The sequence below is a fragment of the Lepidochelys kempii genome, unplaced genomic scaffold, assembly GCF_965140265.1.
Source record: "Lepidochelys kempii isolate rLepKem1 unplaced genomic scaffold, rLepKem1.hap2 scaffold_83, whole genome shotgun sequence".
NCBI lineage: Eukaryota > Metazoa > Chordata > Testudines > Cheloniidae > Lepidochelys > Lepidochelys kempii.
The window spans coordinates 260,393-285,572 of NW_027333647.1; the positions used below are offsets into that span (position 1 = coordinate 260,393).

The 25,180-nt window shown below is 49.5% G+C and overlaps 1 protein-coding gene across 1 annotated transcript; it reads right to left on the bottom strand.

Annotated features, from left to right (window-relative positions):
- Positions 1-1,181: 1,181 nt before the first annotated feature.
- Positions 1,182-24,605, bottom strand: LOC140904826 (phospholipase A2 inhibitor and Ly6/PLAUR domain-containing protein-like). Its single transcript, XM_073327153.1, has 6 exons — positions 24,526-24,605; positions 22,055-22,152; positions 20,420-20,536; positions 19,908-20,060; positions 19,569-19,715; positions 1,182-1,373 (listed from the first exon to the last, which is right to left on the bottom strand). Exons 1-6 carry the CDS (start codon positions 24,603-24,605, stop codon positions 1,213-1,215), a joined length of 756 nt encoding a protein of 251 aa, XP_073183254.1. The 3' UTR covers positions 1,182-1,212.
- Positions 24,606-25,180: the final 575 nt, after the last annotated feature.

Genomic DNA, 25,180 nt, shown 5'->3' on the forward strand with positions numbered 1-25,180 from the left:
GGCGTAGGGATGCTAACGAAGAACTTTAGCACCAGAAAAGTGCTGACCCCAAAGGCAGGGGCCATCGCGTGTGCTGACCACCGCGTTCCTCCCTCCCCCAATCGAAGGCACAGCCCACGTGGGTGGGGGCCCTGCCACCTTGTTCTCTGGGAGAAGAAGCTGTATGGATGGATTGAGGAAACCCTGCCTCTCTGGGCTGGCTGGACCGTTACACGGACCGGAACCGAATGCAAAGCTGGGATCCCTGGGGACCGTCTGGGGACACCTGAAAAGACGGGGGCAGCGATCCAGGAGTTCACAGAGGTTTAGATTGGATATTAGGAAAAAATTTTTCACTAAGAGGGTGGTGAAACACTGGAATGCGTTACCTAGGGAGGTGGTAGAATCTCCTTCCTTAGAGGTTTTTAAGGTCAGGCTTGACAAAGCCCTGGCTGGGATGATTTAACTGGGAATTGGTCCTGCTTTGAGCAGGGGGTTGGACTAGATGACCTTCTGGGGTCCCTTCCAACCCTGATATTCTATGATTCTATGATTCTATGAGAGCACCACCGGTTGGGGGGATCTGCCCTGTTTCCTGACACCTTCCCTGAGCCCGGCACACCCAGTGGAGCCGCTCCAGAGAGAGCGGGACGAACTGAGCCCTGCAAAATCAACCTAGAAGGACATTTCTCCCCTCCAGGGCGTTCCCACCCGCCTGGACAGCTGGGTGAGCCACGGCCTCTCCTTCCCACAGCCCTCCTTCCCCAGGGGAGCTCAGCCAGCCGGTGCCCTTCCACAGGCCACGGGCCTTGCCTTTGGGGAGGGGGTCTAGGTAGGACTCCTGGGTTCCATTCCCTGGCCCTGCAAGGGGAGAGGGGTCCAGTGGTTAGAGCAGGGGGCTTGGGAGCCAGGACTCCTGGGCTCTATCCCTGGCTTTCAGAAGGGAGTATGGTCTGGTGGGTTACAGGGTGGGGTACTGGGAGTCAGGACTCCCGGGTTCTCTTCCTGCCAGCATCACTTGTGCACAGACAGGGGTTGCGGGGGGGGGAGCCGGTACGGGACGGTCAGGGGACAAGGAGCTAGGGGGGTACTTTCCCCACAACTCGCTTTATTCAGCCAATGCACAAAAGGAATCCGCAATCTCCCCCAAAGAGAAGCAGCAGCCCGTGGCTGCTGAAGGGAGGTGCACTGCAGCCCGGCACGGAGCAGAAGGGGAGGATGCCAGGCCGGGGCTCAGGGCTCCCCGATGCCTCCACCGGCCCTGGGAGCTGGGTAGCACTTGGCCTGGCTCAGGATCTCCGGCACGCCCTGGGCGTATTTCTTCACCAACGCTCTCTTCACGCAGGCGCCAGGGGAGCCACATCCAGCCGCAGTCATCCTCAGTTTGATGTCACCTGGACAGGGGAGAGACGTGATCGGGGGCTCCCAATTCTCCCCCCCGACCCTCATGAGGTCTCTCACACACTCCCCTCCCAGTAGGACTGCACCCGGCTCTGCAGGCAGACTGGGGTCTAGTGCTCAGAGCAGGGGGCCTGGAACAACGTGAGAACATAACAGAGGAACGGCCCTCCTGGGCCACCCCAAAGATCCATCTAGCCCAGTATCCTCTGGCCAATGCCAGGTGCCCCAGAGGGAATGAACAGAGCAGGGAATCATCCAGTGATCCATCCCCTGTCGCCCATTCCCAGCTCCTGGCAAACAGAGGCTAGGGCCACCATCCCTGCCCATCCTGGCTAATAGCCACAGATGGACCTGTCCTCCAGGAACTTCTCTAGTTCCTGTTTGAACCCTGTTATAGTCTGCACCTTCACAACTTCCCCCGGCAATGAGTTCCACAGGTTTCTTGTGCGTTGTGTGAAGCAGTACTTCCTTTGGTTTGTTTTATACCTGCTGCCTGTGGTGACCCCTCGTTCTTATGTTAGGAGGAGTAAATAACACTCCTTCTCTACTTCCTCCACACGCTTCAACCTCGATCGTATGCCCCCTTAGCCGTTTCATTTCATGGTGAAGTTACTGAGACATGAGAGGATTTTATCGCATGACAGCTCACTTTGTTTAAGAGCCTTTGGTGAGGCATGCTTTCTGAAAATCTAAGTACACTATATCCACGGGATGCCCCTTGTCCACACGCTTGTTGACCCCCTCAGAGAATTCTTGTACATTGGTGAAGCGTGATTTCCCTTTACCAAAACCATGTTGACCCTTCCCCAACAAATTATGTTCATCTATGTGGCTGACAGTTCTCTTTTTTCCTATAGTTTCAATGAGTTTGCCCAGTACCGAAGTCAGACTTATTGGCCTGAAGTTGCCGGGATCACCTCTGGAGCCCTTTTTAGAAAATTGGAGTGTCATTAGCCGTCCTCCAGCCAGTTGAGACAGAAGCTGATTTAAATGGTAGGTTACAAACCACAGTTCGTTGTTCTGTAATTTGACGTTTGAGTTCCTTCCGAACTCTTGGGCGAATCCCATCTGGTCCTGGTGACTTATTACTGTTTAATTTATCAATTTGTTGCAAAAACTCCTGTAATGACTCCTCAATCTGGGACAGTTCCTCAGATTTGTCACCAAAACGGAATGGCTCAGGTATGGGAATCTCCCTCCCAGCCTCAGCCGTGAAGACCGATGCACAGAATACATTTACTTTCTCTGCAGTGGCCTTATCCTCCTTGGGTGCTCCTTTGGCATCTCAGCAAGTAGGACTCCAGGGTTCTCTCTGCAACTCTGCCAGGGGAGTGGAGTCTAGTGGGTCAGAGCAAGGGGGGCTGGGACTGAGCCAGGACACTTGGGCTCCACCTTGTACCCTGTGTTCAGACCCCGCCCCCATCTGGAGAACTTATCCAGTGTTAATATCCCAGATTCCTCAACATAATGGTCCTCGGCGCCGGTGCAGACCAAGAGCTCCTTCTCCTTCTCCTGCCAGCCATCTGCCCCCATTTTGAAGAATGACGGGCACTGCCGGCCGTTGGGGACAGAGCTCACAGTTGGCACTGAGAAGAGTCAGACACACACAGTCAGCCAGGGGTGGGGATTCACCACACGCTGGGCTCGATCCCAGCTACGGGAAGGGAGTGGGGTCTAGTAGTTAGAGCAGGGGGGCTGGGAGCCAGGACTCCTGGGTACTCTCCAGGCAGGTATGGCCAGAGCACGGCTCTAGGTTTGCAGCAGACACACACCTGGGATGGCCCCGGCGTTGCAGCCGTCGGTGTCACAGCAGGCGATGTTCACCCGCACGGTGACATTGTGTGCGTAGGTCAGCGAGAAGGGGCCGGGCTCACAGTTCTTGGGCTCCAGGCACGATTTACCCATGTAGGAGAAGGAGTTTCTCTCTGTGGAAGGGAAACAGAGCATCACCTCTGAGCTCCCCAATGGACCCCCAGCTGCTCCATCCTCCCCTTTTGTTCCATCCACCCCACCCCCAACTAATCTCATCTTCCCCCCCTCCATCCCCGATAAAATCCTCTCTTCTGTCTGATCCTGGGCCCACAGTCACCCACTGCAATTCCCTTCTCATCCCATCCCCTGTCTATGACATTACCTTTCCAGACGGAGCAGTCCCTGCTCCTGGAGAGGAGCACAGTCTATTGTTTAGAGTAGGGGCAGGGGCTGGGAGCCAGGACTCCTGGGTTCGACTCCTGGCTTCAGGAGGACAATGGTGTCTACACTTAGTAGGAATCTTCTTTCACTCACCCAGCCTGAACTCAGCCACGACAGTGACGCAGGTCCCTTCCGAGGGGGCGCAGGGCTGCAGGGGGCCGGAGCATGATTGCTCTTCGGACGCACACACCTCGCATTGCAGGGTGCTCCCTGGAGGTTGGAAAAATCCCTTCTCAGTACAAACCATGGCTCCCCACCCCTCCCCAGGCAGTGCCTGTGGGCGAAATACCACCACCAACCAACTGTGGGAGTTGTTACCATCAATGCCTCCTCACTGAACGTGTGGGCAGGCAGATCTTGGAGAAATGCCACCTGCTTTTGCAGTAGTTCTGCCCAGTTCCATTTAACTCTCCGGATGGGGAAAGGCATCTTGCTAGCTGGTCATTTGTATCTTACTCAAAACCACAGACAAGTCTGTTTCCTGCCTGAGTGTCTGTGGCTAGAATACATTTTCAGCTGCTGACGTGGCTATCTGGGGTGCAGGTTGTGCCTGCGAACAAACCCCACACGTCTGTGCAAACAGAAAAAAAAGAATTTGGCTGCTCTGAAGAGGTTTCTGCCTGTGAACCTTTGCGGTGAACCTTTCACACACACACACATTCACACACACACACCCTGCTGTCACTCTCTGCTCCAGGCCTCTGCCTGGGATTGTTTAGTCTGCAGAAGAGAAGAATTAAGGGGGATTTGATAGCTGCTTTCAACTTCCTGAGAGGTGGTTCCAGAGTGGATGGTTCTAGACTATTCTCAGTGGTGGAAGAGGACAGGACAAGGAGTAATGGTCTCAAGTTGCAGTGGGGGAGGTTTAGGTTGGATATTAGGAAAAACTTTTTCACTAGGAGGGTGGTGAAACACTGGAATGTGTTATCTAGGGAGGTGGTAGAATCTCCTTCCTCAGAAGTTTTTAAGGTCGGGCTTGAGAAAGCCCTGGCTGGGATGATTTAATTGGGGATTGGTCCTGCTTTGAGCAGGGGGTTGGACTAGATGACCTCCTGAGGTCCCTTCCAACCCTGATATTCTATGATTCTATTATTCTAATTACCCTGTAAAGTATCTACCATCCTGATTTTCCAGAGGTGATTCCTTTACTTCTATTAAAGGTCTTCTTGTAAGGAAACTGAATGCTTTTTCATCGTTCTAAGATCCAAGGGTGTGGGTCTGTGGTCACCTATGCAATTGGTGAGGATTTTTACCAAACCTTCCCCAGGAAGTGGGGTGCAAAGGTTGGGAGGATTTTGGGGGGAAAGACATGTCCAAACTACGTTTCCCAGTAAACCCAGTTAAAGTTTGGTGGTGGCAGTGGAAATCCAGGGGCAAAGGATAAAATTAATTTGTACCTTGGGGAAGTTTTAACCTAAGCTGGTGAAAGTAAGCTTAGGAGGTTTTCATGCATGTCCCCACATCTGTACCCTAGAGTTCAGAGTGGGGAAGGAAACTTGACATACTGCATTCCAGCCGAGTTATTTTGTAATGGTGGAAATGAGAAAGGAAGCAATTTGTCAGCAGCAGTGTGGCCGTGACATTGTCCATTTTTATGGATGGTTTTGTGAGCAAGTCGTTTTTAGGTGAGGGGAAACTTGGGGTACCCAAGACACATCAGACTGCTGCAAGGGGTACAGCTGTCTGGAAAGGTCGAGTGTCACTGGCCTAGATCAAAGGCATGGCAAAGGTAGAACACTGTGTTTGGAGTTTCGATTTCATGAAAACCAATGGACCATCGTATGGATTTCCTTTCCCTGTCTCCTGTTTAATGGAATAACAACCATTCACCCTGAGCACAGCCCTGGGACTCACTGACCCAGCAAAGACGCCCGGCGATGCTAATGAAGAACTTTAGCACCAGAAAAGTGTCCACTCCAAAGCCGGGGACCATCCTGTCCTGTCAACTCTCTTCTTCCGAATTTGATTGGCCAAGTTCACCCTTGCCACTGATGCCTTCACACCTCCATCATGCATGCAAAAACTCTGGACTGGCTGAAGAGATCCCATGATCGTTAACTCTTTCCTGTCTAGAGCTTGGGAGAGTTACAGTTCAGTCAGTGAACATAAGTTTTTAATTGAAGGAGGAGAGAAAGAAAACCAATTCATGCACTTTGGTTTTTTCCAGAGCTTTCCTCTGGAAACATCACTTCAACCTCCAAATGCCTTCCCCCGCTTTTGCCAGGGTCCCAGGTGGGAGGAAGGGAACATTATCCCCAATCTTATAAACAGGGAAACTGAGGCAGAAAGAGGCGGTGTCAGACTCAGAGCCACGAATACAGCCAAGGAGTCAGATTTCAGAGTAGCAGCCGTGTTAGTCTGTATCCCCAGAAAGGACGGGAGTACTTGTGGCACCTTAGAGACGAACCAATTTATATGACTTTGTTAGTCTCTAAGTTACCACAAGTACTCCTGTTCTTTTAAGCAAGGAGTCCTAATTGCTGCTGGCTTCCAGCCTATTCTAGACCCACCCCCTCCCTGACCTGGGGATAGAACCCAGGAGTCCTGGCTCCCAGAAATCAGACCATGTGAGTCAGTGCGATGGTGCAACAGTGTCCCCTCCTGGCCAAGCAGGGCGCGGTCCCGGCTCACCCAGCTCAGCGCGGCCCTCACGCTAGTCCCTGTGCCCAGGAATCTGCAAAACCCTCTCTGCTGCTCAGCCCTTTTCTCCCTGCACTCCTTGGGCCAGCGTGGGGTACATACACCCCAGAAGAGACCCCCCCACTCCCTCCCAGAGCCTGGGAATGATCCCAGGAGTCCTGGCAGGAATCTCAGTGCAGGGGGCAGGGGAACATTTCCAAGCAGGATGACAAGGGTGGGGGACGGTTTTCCTGGCTCCTGAGAATTGTCTGTGATTTCCAAACGTTTCCTGCTCCTCATCGGTGCCCGGCTCCATGTGCCTAGGGGCGGATGGGACTCCCCTGTGACCAGCTGAGCAGACAGCAGGCAGAGGGGTTGGGGCGCCCACATGGTGGCCGGGCATTTTCTGCAGTGACCAGAGCAGGCAGGCAGGCAGGTTCAGAGAAGCAGAGAACCATAGAAGATCAGGGTTGGAAGAGAGCTCAGGAGGTCATCTAGTCCAAACCCTGCTCAAAGCAGGACCAACCCCAACTAATTCATCCCAGCCAGAGCTGTGTCAAGCTGGGCCTTAAACACTTCAAAGGATGGAGATTCCACCCCCTCAGAAACGACTCAGAAGAACGCAGACCGCAACAAACATCGATATGATGCTAGAGTGCGTTCCCAGGAACTCCAGCCGGGGGACAGAGTCCTGCTGCGAAATTTGGGTATTGCCGGCAAACACAAGATAGCTGACGGATGAAAGGCAATACCTTACCTGGTGATGGAAAAGCTGGGAGATCTGCCAGTCTACAAGATCAAACCTGAAGACGGTCCAGGGCAAATAAAGACAGTGCATAGAAACCTTTTGCTCCCTGTGGGGGAATTGGTAAGCACCCCTTATGAGATGGGCCATGACAGGGCAGTCGGCCAGAACAGAAGAGCTAGACCAAAGCTGCCATCCAACACAGACAGCGGGACCCGGGCAGCTAACTTACCCCTATTCTGCACATCTGAGAGTGAGTCTGAGGAGGAAGACACAACCCTGGTGTATCCTGGGATGGAGACAAGATTTCAGTCTCGATCAGCTGAACGAAATGAAAGTTCTCCCTCTTCCGCCCTAAACCCCATAGCGGAATTATTTAGGCCCATTTCCGACACCCCTGTGCCGCTGATGACACACACAGGTTATTGGACAGTGGACACACAGGTAGAGGATGTCCTGGGCACCTTGGACCCTCCAGCGTTAGAACTAGGAGTGCAGGGGCCTATGCCAGTAGCCAAGGGACCCTCAAAGGAAGCCTCTCCATCCATCACTCAAGAGGATGTTCCCCCTACCTCGGCAACAGAGATTCTCAATAGACGAGACAAGGTGATAAGACCAGTAAAATGGTTAACTTATGATGCACCTGGGGTGACTAGTGAGGAGCCAATACATTTAGCACACAGGATTGTGGAAGCTCAAGTGGGCTTCCTGAGGCCCTTTGGAGGAAACCAATGAGTTGGTATAAAGGGAGTGTGATTTGTCGGGACGACAAATTCTCGGCTGGGGGGAGGATGTAAGCAGAGCCAGGATGAGCTCCACCCTGACATCTGGTGGTGAGGTGTGGCAAGTTGTGGAAAAGAACTTCAGGGGCCGATCTCATTTGCATAGGCACATCCACCCCGCCTAGAATGAGGCCATAGCTGCCCAAATGGTCACTTTGGCTGTTGTGGGATCCCCAGTGTCTCTGTTATTGGGGCAGGAAGAATAACTTGCTATTACCCTGATTATGGGAACTGTGCTTGGAACTGTACTTGGCCATTTGTTATGATGGAGGGACTCACCATCAACAAAGTAGCAGTCGCTAGGGAAGGGACATGGGTGCCAAAACTCTGTGACTGGAGAGAGGCTTGAGACAGGTATTAGTACCTGGTGGTGTGGGCCCCTTTGTGAGGGCCTGAAACACCAGTTGCACCTCTGTCTGTCTCTCTCCACTGTGGAATGTCAGAGCTAATTTTGGGTCTATTAAGAGTCTTGCTACAGGTACTGTGCTGAATTCACTTTGGCCTTATGGTGCACCAGCACTAAGGCTCCCACTACTTTGAGCTGGAATCACTGAGCGCTGTGTCAAGTAGTGGGGAGCCGGAAGATCTAGAGTGCAGCGGTGCTGATCGTGGACAGGCTGGCGGAGCCGTTTGTGAGACAGCGAGGCGAGCTGTGCGGAGCGGAGCTGTTCGTGAGACGGCGAGCTGTGCAGAGCGGAGCCGTTCGTGGCGGAGCGGAGCCGGTCGTGGTGGAGTGGAGCGGAGCCCTGTGGGGCAGTCAGCTTCAGGTCACGTAAGGTGCCCCTTACCTCTTTCCCCCACACACAGGCACATTTTTAGCCAGACTGGGGAGTAACACTCTGCAGATGAACTTTTGAACTCTGGGGCTGGACTTTTTGGACTTTGGGTGATTTGTGGATTGCTGGACTCAAGACGTTTGGGTTCTGGGACTCAAGAACCCGAGGGAAAGGATGTGGCCCAATTTGCTGGGGTGGGTCTTTGCTCATGGTTTGGTTAATGAACACTAGTTGTGGTGTTTTCCCAATTTAATGCTGATGTCGTTTACCTCATGTTATTAAAGATTCTCTGCTACACCGAGACTCTGTGCTTGCAAGAGGGGAAGTATCGCCTCTTTGAGGTGTCCAGGGGGTGTGTAAGATTTTCCCAGGTCACTATGTGGGGGCTCGAGCCAGTTTTCCATTTGCTTTGATGAGAGGGAACCACTGTGTACTGAACCCGGCCCTTGCTGCTATCAACTTGGCCTGGCAGAAGGGTTACATACGCATCATCACCTTTGGAACTGTGCGCTAGGAACGTGTAGTCCCGGAACTCTTTGCCAATAAAGGTCTTAACAAATATTGAAAGACATTCGTCACCCTTAAATTCCCAGGATTTTTCTGGCTTTAGGGACATCGCAAAAATGTAATTGGGCACATGCAACCCAGTCTCCTGCGTACATTGAAAATCATAAAAAATATACTTTTCTGAGGATTCGGGCTTCCTAAGGCTGTCCATAAAACAGAGGTGACTGTCTATATCTCCAACGACCAAACCCTGACCCTGCTTACAGCGCCTCCCTTTACACCGGTGCCGCTTGTCCACGTACGACGGACACTGATCACACAAAGTTTTAGACAGGCATTCAACTGGTTTTTTTTGATGCACAGTTGACATGTCTGTCTAAACACTCTTTGGGCCGACAAAACAGTCTACAGCTAGGACACCTCAGGAGCACCCCCACGCCAGAACCCCATAGTAATGTTCATCATGCAACAGGATGAAATAAGTCTTAGGGTAAAACCCCAGCCACCTTTCACTGCATACAGCACCACCTCCTAAATGCTGTTCAAACTTTGCTACGTCACTGAGCAGAACCTTCTCTGGATCTGACCACCCCAGTTTCTCATGCAACTTTCTAGCCTCTGCTAACAATTCCGCATCCGTAGGTTTATGACCGGCCATGACGGACAAGAGCCCACCCGCAAAACATAGAAATTGGTACCAGTGTAAGTCAGCTCTACTAAACATTGTCTCTTTTTTGGAATAATTTGACTACTAAGGATAGAATTTAAAACTCTTCGAGCGCCCCCACCCCTATTTTTTACAACTGTCACAATGAGGCGCAATGTCCCATCGACATGCAATTCTCTATCGCTCTGTAGCAGCTTTGAGGTCTGGTTTAAGAAATCCTCAGCGGACAGCTCATCCCTACTTCTTCTGACTGAAAACAAAGGGTCAGTTCAATGACGGCTCTCTAAACATAACTGTACATAATCATCAGGGCCTACCCTACCATTAATGTCATCGAGAACTAGCTGTATCCCTCTGTGTATGGCTTCAACAACCTCTTCAGCTTCAGCTGAATTTATTTCCTCAAGATTGACAAAACAAAACTCCTCACAATACACTGACCCCCCAAATCTAGGTAATTCACGTTGCCAACTTCTCACTCTCTCCATATAGATCTCTGCATTTTCAGGGTTACTTGGGGGTTCCTCTACAGAACCATCAGTGGCATCTTCTACATCCCATACTAATTGAGAGTCAGACTCTGAGACGCCTCTGTGAGGGTCATTGGGAGTAGATGGGGCCCCCGTCTAGAGAGCCCTCTGGGGAATTTTCTAAACCAGAGTCTGATTTCGCCTCCCCATTTTCAGACATGCCAGTTGATGCCCCCTACCGGAGGCTCTCATCTTTTTGGGTTTTTTTCCTCATTACCTCTTTAGCCCTTTTTAAAATTTTTACAGCGACCCTGGCCTGGAACTTTTTGGCAGCCATCTGTTTATCCCCCAAGCGCTGTCCGCCCTTTTGTTTACACATGAGCTGACGTGCACCCTTCAGGGTACCCCTTTCCACACCTAGTCATGCCTGATCAGAGCCACCCTTTCCAGACCCCCTTTCTTTTAGGCCCCCTGAGGATTCAGCATCCATCAGTTTTCTGAACAAAGCATCGTATTTTTTCCAAATCTTTTGAGAATGCTGTTGTTTTAGACCCCCCGAGGATACAGCGTCCATCAGTTTTCTGAATGAAGCATCAAACTCTTCCAAAATACGAGAATATGGGGGATCTGTGACAAGCTTATGGTTTTGGGAGAATGGCTTATCAATCCTTGGTTTTTTGTTCACAACCCCGAGAGCGCCTGCTCCGGGTTTGGAATGTGTGTGTTTCTGGGCACATTCAGAGCCCCTAGCGTGCGTGCTCTGGGTTTGTGAACGTGGGCGTTTTCGCTCACAGTTTTCTCAGGGCTCGGTGTGGCGGTGGCCGCTGAGGAACTGGAGTTGTGTTTGCATGGGTGTTTTTTACCAGAGTGTTTGTTTTGTCCTTGGCTTTGACGTAAATGAGGTTTGGACTGGCCTGATGCTTCATCTGCTCTCTTGTGCTGTTTTGCCTTGTTAAAGGTCTCAAAGCAGATTCCTGGTTCTTTGGTGGTTCTCGGGGTTGTGTCCTGGTAGCTCCCACTACAGCCTTGTCAGAAGGGCTGCACCTGACTGATTGGGACGGGGGGAAAAATGCATTTTGTACAAAAACGTAACTTTGCCAGCTTTCTCACCCACACCTATGTATTTACTTAAAATACAAAACCTCATAAATTAACCAGACTGTCAAGGTTCCTCCCCCACTCTGAACTCTAGGGTACAGATGTGGGGACCTGCATGAAAAACCTCCTAAGCTTATCCTTACCAGCTTAGGTCAAAACTTCCCCAAGGTACAAAATATTCCACCCGTTGTCCTTGGACTGGCCGCTACCACCACCAAACTAATACTGGTTACTGGGGAAGAGCTGTTTGGACGCGTCCTTCCCCCCAAAATACTTCCCAAAACCCTGCACCCCACTTCCTGGACAAGGTTTGGTAAAAAGCCTCACCAATTTGCCTAGGTGACTACAGACCCAGACCCTTGGATCTTAAGAACAATGAACAATCCTCCCAACACTTGCACCCCCCCTTTCCTGGGAAATGTTGGATAAAAAGCCTCACCAATTTGCATAGGTGACCACAGACCCAAACCCTTGGATCTGAGAACAATGAAAAAGCATTCAGTTTTTTACAAGAAGACTTTTAATAAAAAATAGAAGTAAATAGAAATAAAGAAATCCCCCCTGTAAAATCAGGATGGTAGATATCTTACAGGGTAATTAGATTCAAAAACATAGAGAACCCCTCTAGGCAAAACCTTAAGTTACAAAAAAGATACACAGACAGAAATAGTTATTCTATTCAGCACAATTCTTTTCTCAGCCATTTAAAGAAATCATAATCTAACACATACCTAGCTAGATTACTTACTAAAAGTTCTAAGGCTCCATTCCTGGTCTATCCCTGGCAGAAACCAGCATACAGACAGACACAGACCCTTTGTTTCTCTCCCTCCTCCCAGCTTTTGAAAGTATCTTGTCTCCTCATTGGTCATTTTGGTCAGGTGCCAGCGAGGTTACCTTTAGCTTCTTAACCCTTTACAGGTGAGAGGAGCTTTCCCCTGGCCAGGAGGGATTTCAAAGGGGTTTACCCTTCCCTTTATATTTATGACACAGACTAATAAGCAAAATATATTTACCCAGCTTCATCCATCCATCCGTCACTGATACTGATGAATTTTTCTTTTCAGTTGTCTCTTTCCTTTTTCTTTTGAGGTTGTTTACCCCCTCACGTTTTGACCGTACTGTAAAGCAAACAACATTCTAATAAGACACATGAAACTATCTAGTAAACTTTAAAATCAAAAAATATTCATTAGGGTGTTTTTTCTATTTAAAAAAGTCATAGCTTTAAAACAAAATAATCCATTTCAGGGTGTACAAGCAACACAGGTTTTGAGTTTATTTCTACCGCTTTAAAAACAACCCCCACAAATATATATATATATATAATACATTTTAAAATACATCTCATTTTGCAAAGTAAAAACCCTGTTAATTGGAAACACACCATCACCATCACTTTGTAGACATATACTTTTTAAAAACCACCTATGTTTTACACATACACACACACACAGAGCAGTTTAAAACCCTGTTTGCAACAAAATACTTTTCAATAAAACCACATGCTTTTAAAGAGACCCCTGGTTGTTCTGTCCCCCGCCCCAGCCATGTGTGCTTGGAGCCTTTGGGTTAAAAAACAAGCCAAAATGTTAGTTAGTATTAGCCCCCAAATCCCTATTCATCCTATGTAATACCTGAAGTTATTAAGCAAAACTACAGTTAAAATGTTCTTTTTTTACCTTGGCCTGGTGATGAACTGCAACTTAAAGTTACTGGCTCCATGCTAAACAGATCACACTGCAATAAAGATAGGCACCATTATTTACTAAGACAGCATGGCCAAAGCATGGCATTATCTAATAAATATATATTTTTTTCAGAGTTAAAAACAGGGAACATACCTCCTCTTGCAGTCCAGCAGCAATTCAAGAGAGTTTCTGTTGAAAGAGAAAGTCTCCAAGCTATCTGAGGTTTTTAGACCATCCTAACTCTTTTGTTTCAAAATAGTTAGCAGGTTGATTGGATCACCCCTCCCTAGCATTCCCTTTTGTGATCTGGGGGGAATAAGTTTTCTGCACAATTGGCCTGCTTTTCTTTTTTAAGTTCAAATACATATTTTTCCCCCACCCCTGTAGGGCCTTCTTACAATAACCGTTTCAAGTGAGAGACCCTTTGCAGATATCAATGAATGTCTTGGGGCTTGTGTTTTTTCTTGTTGTTGTTTTTTTTAAACATGTGTCTTTCATGCTTAAAGTTGGGTGGGGTGGGGGTGCTTTCTAGAAAAAGTGCCCCATGGCCTTCACCCCACTCCTGGGTCATATTTAAACTGGCCTATAGCGTTCTGCCAACTCCAGGGGTTATATTTAAACTGTCCAATAGCATCTGCGAACTCCTGAGGTTTTATTTCATTTCATATTAATCAGAACTCACCATCCTCACCCACCCACCTCCCTGACGATGGGTGCACCCCCCCCGCATCAAAATTAACCCTATGGCCACAAGGGTGAGTAATCACAGTCACTCTGGCTATTCAGTGAGGGGGGTGGTTAAACCCATTCAGTTCAACAGGATAAATCAGCTCTATTGTCCTCAACCACATGTCTGAACCATCCCTGTTTGTTTTATTGTAAACACGTTTTTAGGATATTTTTTCCCCTTCCACAACATACATTTCAGCTTTTTTTTTTTTTTTTTTTTGCTGTCAGTGGGTCTTTCTCTTACACAAAAGACACAAGAGCGAGGTGCTCACAAACAATTTTTTATTTAAAAGACATACAGCTCCTTTAAAACAAACCACAATACTCCATTAAAAAAAAAAAGAAAGAAAGAAAGAAAGAAAACCTTTAAACTCCCTTAAGGGCCAGAGCCGTTTTAACAGAAATACAGAGAGTCACAAAGCCCTTTTCAATAGATTTTATTTTGAATTTACAGCTACCAAGTTTTATATCGCATGTTTGGCCCCTCGCCATTTTCTAACTTAATCCTTATAGATTTCTTACAAATAGCCATTTTCTTAAGCAGGGTTCTGTAACTTTTTGTGCGGACCAGCTGGTCAATATAACTGTCTAAGCAGGCATCTTCCGGTTTGGCCATTTTCTTTAAAACACAGCCAGGGTCTCCACTGAATTGCACAGCATTTATCAAGGTCACCCCTTGCGCTAAATGTTCTTGGGTTAGACACAGACAGTGCGTAGCATAACCTATGGCAATCACAGTGGTTAATAAGCTTTCCAAACCCAGCTCAGCACACAGGCCCCGGAGCTGGCAGTTTATATCCACTGAAGTCCAAGTCACACAGTCATGGTGCCGCTGGCCTGGCACATCTATGACACAGCCCTCAAAATCTTCAAAAAGCTTTTCCCTGAGACAGTGATTAAGAACAGCATAAACAGCAACGCGTACAATAGTCCGCATGACTTTTTTACGCTCACGACGTGACACTGGCTCAGTCAGTTCCATGCCAAGCCTCCTCCTAAACTCCTCCTAGCCGTCATCCTCGGAGTCCTCTTCAACATTTTGTATCGGCGTTGAGCAAAAACAAGGGGGGCCCAGTTCATCCTTGCCGCTTGGTGCAACGCTGTCCAGGGTCTCCGGGTCCTCTAGAACGGCATCATCGAGCTGTCGAGAGATTTTTTTCAAAAAAGGAACAGCGTAAGCACCCCACTGCTTGGTTTTTGATTTACACAATCCCTGGTTCCTAGCCCCCCATTACACACCCCCACCCCGACCGTCACCTCTTAAACATTCATTTACCTGAGCCACATCCTTTGCAGTCACCTTGTCTGCCCGTAACTCCCCCAAGCCATGATCACCTTCCACCTCTCGGGGGGTGGACAACAAGAGGCCATCACGCTCATCACGGTGCCTCACAAGCAGCCGGGTTTCGGGGTCCCGTGTGTGCATCAACGGTTGGGCCAAAGGGCTCCCCTCAGTTGCCCCCGTCTCCTCCTTGGAACTCTTGCTGATGTAACGCTTTCTCTGCGGTTTGTCGAAGGCCCTTGGGGCTAAAACAAAGTCCGAAGTTCCCACAGGGGTGGTGAAGGAGTCCATGTTTCCACGATTTCTAAAACACGAGCTCTTGGTAAAAGACAGCCTCTTCTGCCCGACGCTGGGACTTATGGGGTGATGGTGCTGCGTTCTGATTGGCAGAGGGGGTCATATGCCCCTCTTCTGGGCGGTTCACCCCATCCCAGAACCTGCCCTATTTTGGTCAAATCTGCTCTCGGGGCGGCCTGATTGGCAGACGTTGGTGGGAGGAGGAGTTGTTAGAGGGGTCACACTAATCATTTCCAGATGGGTCACCCTGCCCCCGGAACTCATCCTGATTGGTCAGATCTCCTCTTGGTCCTATAGGGACAAAACCCCTCCTGATTGGTAGAGGGTGGGAGGAGGAGTTGTTAGAGGGGTCACAAGACCCACTTCCGGGGAGGACATACTGCCCTGAAACTCGCCCTGATTGGTCAAATCTCCTATTGGGGGAAGTCCTACTGGGGCAAAACCTCTCCTGGTTGGTAGAGGGCAGTGGGAGAACTTGTTAGAGGGGTCACATGACATACCTTGCTTCCGGTCTTGTGGCAGCCTTGACCCCGGAAGTAATACCCCATTGGGGTGGGACTTCCGGTGGGAGCCAGAGGTCAAGGGCTAAGTGGTCAAGGGGCGGAGTTAGGGTTTGATTGACTGTAGGGCCATTATACTACTAACCTCACTGGCACCTGACCAAAATGACCAATGAGGAGATAAGATACTTTCAAAAGCTGGGAGGAGGGAGAAAAACAAAGGGTCTGTGTCTGTCTGTGTGATGCTTTTGCTGGGGACAGAACAGGAATGGACTCTTAGAACTTAGTAACAGGTTTCAGAGTAACAGCCGTGTTAGTCTGTATTCGCAAAAAGAAAAGGAGGATTTGTGGCACCTTAGAGACTAACCAATTTATTTGAGCATAAGCTTTCGTGAGCTACAGCTCACTTCATCGGATGCATACTGTGGAAACTGCAGCAGATATTATATACACACAGAGATCATGAAACAACACCTCCTCCCACCCCACTGTCCTGCTGGTAATAGCTTATCTAAAGTGATCATCAAGTTGGGCCATTTCCAGCACAAATCCAGCACAGTGATCCATCCCCTGTCGCCCATTCCCAGCTTCTGGCAAACAGAGGCTAGGGCCACCATCCCTGCCCTATAGCCACAGATGGACCTGTCCTCCAGGAACTTCTCTCGTTCCTGTTTGAACCCTGTTATAGTCTTCGCCTTCACAACATCCCCCGGCAATGAGTTCCACAGGTTGACTGTGCGTTGTGTGAAGCAGTACTTCCTTTTGTTTGTTAAAAACGTGCTGCCTGTGGTGACCCCTCGTTCTTATGTTAGGAGGAGTAAATAACACTTCCTTATTTCCTTCCTCCACACCCTTCAACCTTCTCTAGACCTCGATCATATCCCCCTTAGCCGTCTCTTTTCCAGGCTCAATAGTACCACTCTTATTAATCTCTCCTCATATGGCAGCCGTTCCATCCCCCTCATCATTTTCGTTGGGCTTTTCTGAAGCTTTTCCAATTCCCTTATCTCTCTTCTGAGACGGGGCGACCACATCCGCATTCAGTGTTCTACTTGTGGGCATCCCATGGATTTATATTGAGGCAACACGCTCTTTTCTGTCCTATTCTCTGTCCCTTTATGAATGATTCCCAGCATTCTGTTCACTTCTTTCACGGCTGCTACAAATCATAGAATCATAGAATCATAGAATATCAGGGTTGGAAGGGACCCCAGAAGGTCATCTAGTCCAACCCCCTGCTCAAAGCAGGACCAATTCCCAGTTAAATCATCCCAGCCAGGGCTTTGTCAAGCCTGACCTTAAAAACCTCTAAGGAAGGAGATTCTACCACCTCCCTAGGTAACGCATTCCAGTGTTTCACCACCCTCTTAGTGAAAAAGTTTTTCCTAATATCCAATCTAAACCTCCCCCACTGCAACTTGAGACCATTACTCCTCGTTCTGTCATCTGCTACCATTGAGAACAGTCTAGAGCCATCCTCTTTGGAACCCCCTTTCAGGTAGTTGAAAGCAGCTATCAAATCCCCCCTCATTCTTCTCTTCTGCAGGCTAAACAATCCCAGCTCCCTCAGCCTCTCCTCATAACTCATGTGTTCCAGTCCCCTAATCATTTTTGTTGCCCTTCGCTGGACTCTCTCCAATTTATCCACATCCTTCTTGAAGTGTGGGGCCCAAAACTGGACACAGTACTCCAGATGAGGCCTCACCAATGTCGAATAGAGGGGAACGATCACGTCCCTCGATCTGCTCGCTATGCCCCTACTTATACATCCCAAAATGCCATTGGCCTTCTTGGCAACAAGGGCACACTGCTGACTCATATCCAGCTTCTCGTCCACTGTCACCCCTAGGTCCTTTTCCGCAGAACTGCTGCCTAGCCATTCGGTCCCTAGTCTGTAGCTGTGCATTGGGTTCTTCCGTCCTAAGTGCAGGACCCTGCACTTATCCTTATTGAACCTCATCAGATTCCTTTTGGCCCAATCTTCCAATTGGTCTAGGTCCTTCTGTATCCTATCCCTCCCCTCCAGCGTATCTACCACTCCTCCCAGTTTAGTATCATCCGCAAATTTGCTGAGAGTGCAATCCACACCATCCTCCAGATCATTTATGAAGATATTGAATAAAACCGGCCCCAGGACCGACCCCTGGGGTACTCCACTTGATACCGGCTGCCAACTAGACATGGAGCCATTGATCACTACCCGTTGAGCCCGACAATTTAGCCAGCTTTCTACCCACCTTATGGTGCATTCATCCAGCCCATACTTCCTTAACTTGCTGACAAGAATACTATGGGAGACCGTGTCAAAAGCTTTGCTAAAGTCAAGAAACAATACATCCACTGCTTTCCCTTCATCCACAGAACCAGTAATCTCATCATAAAAGGCAATTAGATTAGTCAGGCATGACCTTCCCTTGGTGAATCCATGCTGGCTGTTCCTGATCACTTTCCTCTCATGCAAGTGCTTCAGGATTGATTCTTTGAGGACCTGCTCCATGATTTTTCCAGGGACTGAGGTGAGGCTGACTGGCCTGTAGTTCCCAGGATCTTCCTTCTTCCCTTTTTTAAAGATTGGCACTACATTAGCCCATGGATGTGGAGTGGATGATTTCAGAGAACTCTCCACAATGACTCCAAGATCTTTCTTGAGTGGTAAAATTTGACCCATCATTGTATATGTCTACTTGGGATAACGTTTGCCCATGTGCATTACTTTGCATTCATCAACATTGAATTTCATCTGCCGTTTTGTTGCCCAGGCACCCTGTTCTGAGAGACCCTTTAGTACCTCTTCACAGTCTGCTTTGGACTTCACTATCTTGAGTAGCTTTGTATCTTCTGCAAATTTTCCCACCTCACTATTTACCCTTTTTTCCAGAACATTTCGGAATATGGTGAATAGGACTGGGCCCAGTGCAGATCCCTGGGGGACTCCCACTATTTACCTCTCTCCCTTCTGAAAACTGACCATTTCTTCCTACCCTTTTTTCCCTATCTTCTAACCAGTTACTGAGCCATGAGAGGATTTTATCCCATGACAGCTCACTTTGCTTAAGAGCCTTTGGTGAGGGACGCTTTCTGAAAATCTAAGTACACTATATCCACGGGATCCCCCTTGTCCACACGCTTGTTGACCCCCTCAGAGAATTCTAGTACATTGGTGAGGCGTGATTTCCCTTTACCGAAACCATGTTGACCCTTCCCCAGCAAATTATGTTCATCTATGTGGCTGTCAGTTCTCTTCTTTCCTATAGTTTCAATGAGTTTGCCCAGTACCGAAGTCAGACTTATTGGCCTGTTGTAGCTGGGATCACCTCTGCAGCCCATTTTAGAAATTGGCGTCTCATTAGCCATCCTTCAGCCATTTGGGACAGAAGCTGATTTAAATGGTAGGTTACAAACCACAGTTAGTAGTTCTGTAATTTGACGTTTGAGTTCCTTCCGAACTCTTGGGCAAATCCCATCTGGTCCTGGTGACTTATTACTGTTTAATTTATCAATTTCTTGCAAAAACTCCTGTAATGACTCCTCAATCTGGGACAGTTCCTCAGATTTGTCACCAAAACAGAATGGCTCCGGTTTGGGAATCTCCCTCCCAGCCTCAGCCGTGAAGACTGATGCAGAGAATTCATTTACTTTCTCCGCAGTGGCCTTATCCTCCTTGGGTGCTCCTTTGGCATCTCAGCAAGTAGGACTCCAGGGTTCTCTCTGCAACTCTGCCAGGGGAGTGGAGTCTAGTGGGTCAGAGCAAGGGGGGCTGGGACTGAGCCAGGACACCTGGGCTCCACCTCGTACTCTGTGTTCAGACCCCGCCCGCATCTGGAGGACTTACCCAGTGTTAACACCCCATAATCCTCAACACAATGGTCCTCGGCGCCGGTGCAGGCCAAGAGCTCCTTCTTCTTCTGCCAGTGATCTGCCCCCGATTTGAAGAATGACAGGCACTGCCGGCCGTTGGGGACGGAGCTCACAGTTGGCACTGAGAACAGTCAGACACACACAGTCAGCCAGGGGTGGGGAGTCACCACACCCTGGGCTCAATCCCAGCTCAGGGAAGCGAGTGGGGTCTAGTGGTTAGGGATGGGGGCTTTGGGCTGGCACCCAGGACTCCTGGGTTCTCTCCAGGCAGGTGTGGCCAGAGCAGGGCTCTAGGCTTGCAGCAGACACACACCTGGGATGGCCCCGGCGTTGCAGCCGTCGGTGTCACAGCAGGCGATGTTCGCCCGCACAGTGACATTGTGCGGGTAGGTCAGCGAGAAGGGGCCGGGCTCACAGTTCTTGGGCTCCAGGCACGACTTACCCGTGTAAGAGAAGGAGTTTCCCTCTGTGGAAGGGAAACAGAGCATCACCTCTGAGCTCCCCAATGGACCCCCAGCTACTCCATCCTCCCCTTTTGTTCCATCCACCCCACCCCCAACTAATCTCATCTTCCCTCCGACCCCCGATAAAATCCTCTCTTCTGTCTGATCCAGGCCCCACAGCCACCCACTGCAATTCCCCATCTCATCCCATCCCCCGTCTATGACATTACCTTTCCAGACTGGGCAGTCCCTGCTCCTGGAGAGGAGCAGAGTCTATTGGTTAGAGTAGGGGGAGGGGCTGGGAGCCAGGACTCCTGGGTTCCACCCCTGGCTTCAGGAGGACAATGGTGTCTACACTTAGTAGGAATCTTCTTTCACTCACCCAGCCTGATCTCTGCCATGACAGTGATGCAGGTCCCTTCCGAGGGGGCGCAGGGCTGCAGGGGGCCGGAGCACGATTGCTCTCTGGACGCACACACCTCGCATTGCAGAGCGCTCCCTGGAGGTTGGGAAAATCCCTTCTCAGTACAAACCCCGGCTCCCCACCCCTCCCCAGGCAGTGCCCGTGGGCGAAATACCACCAAGAACCAAGAGGTGGCGCTGTGGGAGTTGTTACCACCAATGCCTCCTCACTGAACGTGTGGGCAGGCAGATCTTGGAGAAATGCCACCTGCTTTTTCAGCAGTTCTGCCCAGTTCCATTTAACGCTCCGGATGGGGAAAGGCATCTTGCTAGCTGGTCATTTGTATCTTACTCAACACTGCAGACAAGTCTGTTTGCTGCCTGAGTGTCTGTGGCTAGAATTCATTTTCATCTTCTGACGTGGCTATCTGGGGTGCAGCTTGTGCCTGCGAACAAACCCCACACGTCTGTGTAGGCAGAAAAACAAGAATTCAGCTGCTCTGAGGAGGGGTTTCTGCCTGGCTTTGCGGTGAACTTTTCACACACACACACACACACCCCGCCGTCACTCTCTGCTCCAGGCCTCTGCCTCTCAGAGTTACGTCAGCTCAGCCACACTCGACTTCAGCCCACTTTTCATCGCTAATCCTGCCAATTCTCTTCTTCAGAATATGATTGACGCTTGTTAAGACTCTGGATAGATGGCTGTGTGCCTCCAGCAAGTGATCCCAGGAGCATCAACTCTTTCCTCTCCAGAGAGTGGGGGCCTTAGAATTCATAATGTGAGCATAAGGCTTTTTAAGAAAGAAAGAAAGAAAGAAAGAAAGAGAGAAAGAAAGAGAGAAAGAAAGAGAGAAAGAAAGAGAGAAAGAAAGAGAGAAAGAAAGAGAGAAAGAAAAATTTTCCCACTTTGGTTTTTTTCGAGTTTTCATGTGGAAGCATCAATTAAACCTCAGAACGCCTTCCCCTGCCCCTTCTATGTCCCTAGATGGTAGCAAAGTGATCTTATCCCCATCTAAGAAATAGGGAAACTCAGGTAGAAAAAAGATGTGTTCAATTCAGGGTTAGAAGAAAGATAACAGCCGAGAAGTCCTCACTCCTGACACCCAGCCCACTCTAACCCACGAGACCCCACTCCTCTTTCCGAGCCACGGACAGAACCTGGGAGTCCTGATTTGCAGCCATCTCTGCTCAAACTCACTACACCCCAGCCCTCTTCCACAGCTGGGGAATGAACCCAGGAGTCCTGGCAGGAATCTCAGTGCTGGTGGGCAGGGGAACATTTCCAAGCAGGATTACAAGTGGACGGGGGTGGTGCTCCTCATCAGGATGACCCCAAGCCTGGGCGAGAGCTGGAGGAGGAATGAGAAGAAGGAAGGACAGACGGACTCAGACCCGCTGGCCAGACCCCTAGCGTTGGCTGTGGGAGTCCCAAGCTCCAATCCCTGCTCTCCCCGAGTCAGCCGGGGGACGTGGCCCCGGGTTTTCCTCTCACTGCTTTTACCCACAAATTCCATCCTGACCCCAGAATCCGCTATCGACAGCGGCACGTTCCCCAAGTAAATTCCCGACCCCCCCACCCGGCTCCCTGTGCCCGGGGACGGACGGGACTCACCTGTGGCCAGGAGAGCGGACAGCAGGCAGAGGGGCAGAGCCACCCACATGGTGCCCGGGTGTTTGCTGCAGTGAGCAGAACAGCGAAGAAGGATATGGCTGTGGTTTTATCCGGCAGGATGGCAAATACCTGCCCCTTGGGGGATCAGCTGGGGCTGCCCCATGACATCCTGGTGGACCCGGAGATGGGAGATTTCACAGCCTTGCATGTGACACTGGCTGATCAGGTGATGCCAATGTGTACTGATGCCAATTCCCTTGTGCATTAGTGGAGATCAGTGGTTCTCAGCCAGGGGTCCGTGTACTCCAGGGGTACACACAGGTCTTCCGGGGGGTACATCAGCTTATCTTGATGTTTGCCTCATTTTACAACAGGCCAGATATAAAGCACTAGTGAAGTCAACGCGAGCTAAAATTTCCTGACACAATGACTTGTTTGTGCAGCTCTATGTACTGTCCACTGAAATGTAAGTGCAATATTTATATCCCAGTGGAGTTATTTTATAATTACACAGTGGAACTGAGAAAGGAAGCTATTTGTCAGTCACGATGTGGCCGTGACACTTATGTATTTTTAGAATAACATAAGAAAGGACCTGTCATAAATATAAAGGGAAGGGGAACCACCTTTCTGTCCCCGGTGCTGTAAAATCCCTCGTGGCCAGAGGCAAAACACTTTCACCTGTAAAGGGTTAAGAAGCTAAGGCAACCTTGCTGGCACCTGACCCAAAATGACCAATGAGGAGACAAGATACTTTCAAATCGGGAGTGAGGGAAACAAAGGGACTGCTTGTCTCTGTGATCTTTTGCTTGGAACAGCTCAGGAATGGAGTCTCAGAACTTCTGTTAGTTAGTAAGTAATCTAGCTAGAAATGTGTTAGATTTCCTTTTGTTCAATGGCTGGTAAAATAAGCTGTGCTGGAGGGAATGAATATTCCTGGTTTGGTGTCTTTTTGTAACTTAAGGTTTTGCCAAGAGGATTCTCTATGTTTTGAATTTGATTACCCTGGAAGGTATTTACCATCCTGATTTTACAGGGGTGATTCTTTCACCTTTTCTTTCATTCAAATTCTTCTTTTAAGAACCTGTTTGCTTTTTCATTGTTCTGAAGATCCAAGGGTTTGGGTCTGTGTTCACTTGTACAAATTGGGGAGGATTCTTATCAAGCCTTCCCCAGGAAAGGGGGTGTAGGACTTGGGGTGATATTTTGGGGGAAGACGTCTCCAAGTGGGCTCTTTCCCTGGTCTTTGTGTAAGACGCTTGGTGGTGGCAGCGTACGGTTCAAGGACAAGGCAAAGTTTGTACCTTGGGGAAGTTTTTAACCTAAGCTGGTAAGAATAAGCTGAGGGGGTCTTTCCTGCGGGTCCCCACATCTGTACCCTCGAGTTCAGAGTGGGGAAGGAACCCTGACAGGGCCACACTGGGTCAGACCAAAGGTCCATCTAACCCAGTATCCTGTCTTCCGACAGTGGCCAATGCCAGCTGCCCAGAGGGAATGAACAGAACAGGTAATCAAACATCAAGTGTTCCATCCCCTGTCATCCATTCCCAGCTTCTGGCAAACAGAGGCTAAGGACACCATCCCTACCCAGCCTGGCTAATAGCCATTGATCGCCCTATCCTCCATGAATTTATCTAGCTCTTTTTTGAACCCAGTTTACTTTTGGACTTCGCACATTCCTCTGGCAAGGAGTTCCACAGGTTGATGGTGCATTATGTGAAAAACACTTCCCTTTGTTTTTTTAAACCTACCGCCTCTTAATTTCATTTGCTGGCCCCTAGTTCTTATGTTATGAGAAGGAGTAAATAACACTTCCTTATCTACTTTCTCCACACCACTCATGATTTTCTAGACCTCTCTCCTATCCCCCCTTGTCCGTCTCTTTTCCAAGCTGAAAAGTCCCACTCTTATGAATCTCTCCTCACGGAAGCTGTTCCATCCCCCTAATAATTTTATGACCCTTTCCTGAATCTTTTCCAATTCCGATATCTCTTTTATACGCTGGGGTGACCACATCTCCACACAGTTTTCAAGAATGGGAGTAGCATGGATTTATATAGGGGCAATATGACATTTATTGTCTCATTATCTCTCCCTTTCTTAATGATTCCCAACATTCTGTTCTCTTTTTTGACATGCACTGCGTACTGTGAACTATCCACTGTGACTCCAAGATCTCTTTCTTGACTGGGAACAGCTAATTTAGACTCCATGTCTGGTTTTGGAAGCAAGTAGCTTTAAGTGAGGGGAAACTTGGGCTATGCAAGACACATCAGACTGCCACAAGGGGTACAGCGGTCTGGAAAGGTCGAGAGCCCCTGGCCTAGATCAAAGGCATGGCGAAGGTAGACCAGTGTGTTTGGAGTTTCGATTTCATGAAAACCAGTGGGCCGTGGTATGGTTTTCCCTTCCCCGTCTGCTGTTTTAGCGGAGTAACAACCATTCACCCTGAGCACAGCCCTGGGACTCACTGACCCAGCAGAGACGGTGGAGGGATGCTAATCAGGAACTTTAGCACCAGGAAAGTGCTGAGTCCAAAGGCAGGGGCCATCGTGTGTGCTGACCAACGCGTTCCTCCCTCCCCGCATCGAAGGCAAAGCCCACGTGGGTGGGGGCCCTGCCAGCTTGTTCTCTGGGAGAAGAAGCTGTAAGGATGGATTCAGGGAAGGATCCTGCCTCGCTGGGCTGGCTGGACTCTTACAGGGACCGGAACCGGATGCAAAGCGGGGATCCCTGGAGACGGATTGGGGGCACCTGAAAAGACTTGGGAGAATGGCAGGTTCTTCCATCACTGCCACCGTTTGGAATTACAGACTGCGACTCACCCGGGCATGAATTTTACCTGCTTTAACCCCTTGTGACCCTCATTCCCTTTCCTTAGCTCACGACCCTTTAGCGAGTTTCCTACAGACCTGGCTGCCAGCGTTGCCTTTGGTGGAGGATCTGGGGTCCCGTGGCTCTGGGGTAAGTGACCGGTCTCCTGGGGCTGGGAACAACCTGGCTGGGCTGGTTTGGGGTGTACGTGACCTTTCCTCACAAAGTCCGGCTTGTCTGAGAGTCTCTGAGGGGACTAGCTGTGACTCCGGGGTCAGACGGGGGCAGCAATCCAGGAGTTCACACTGGGTG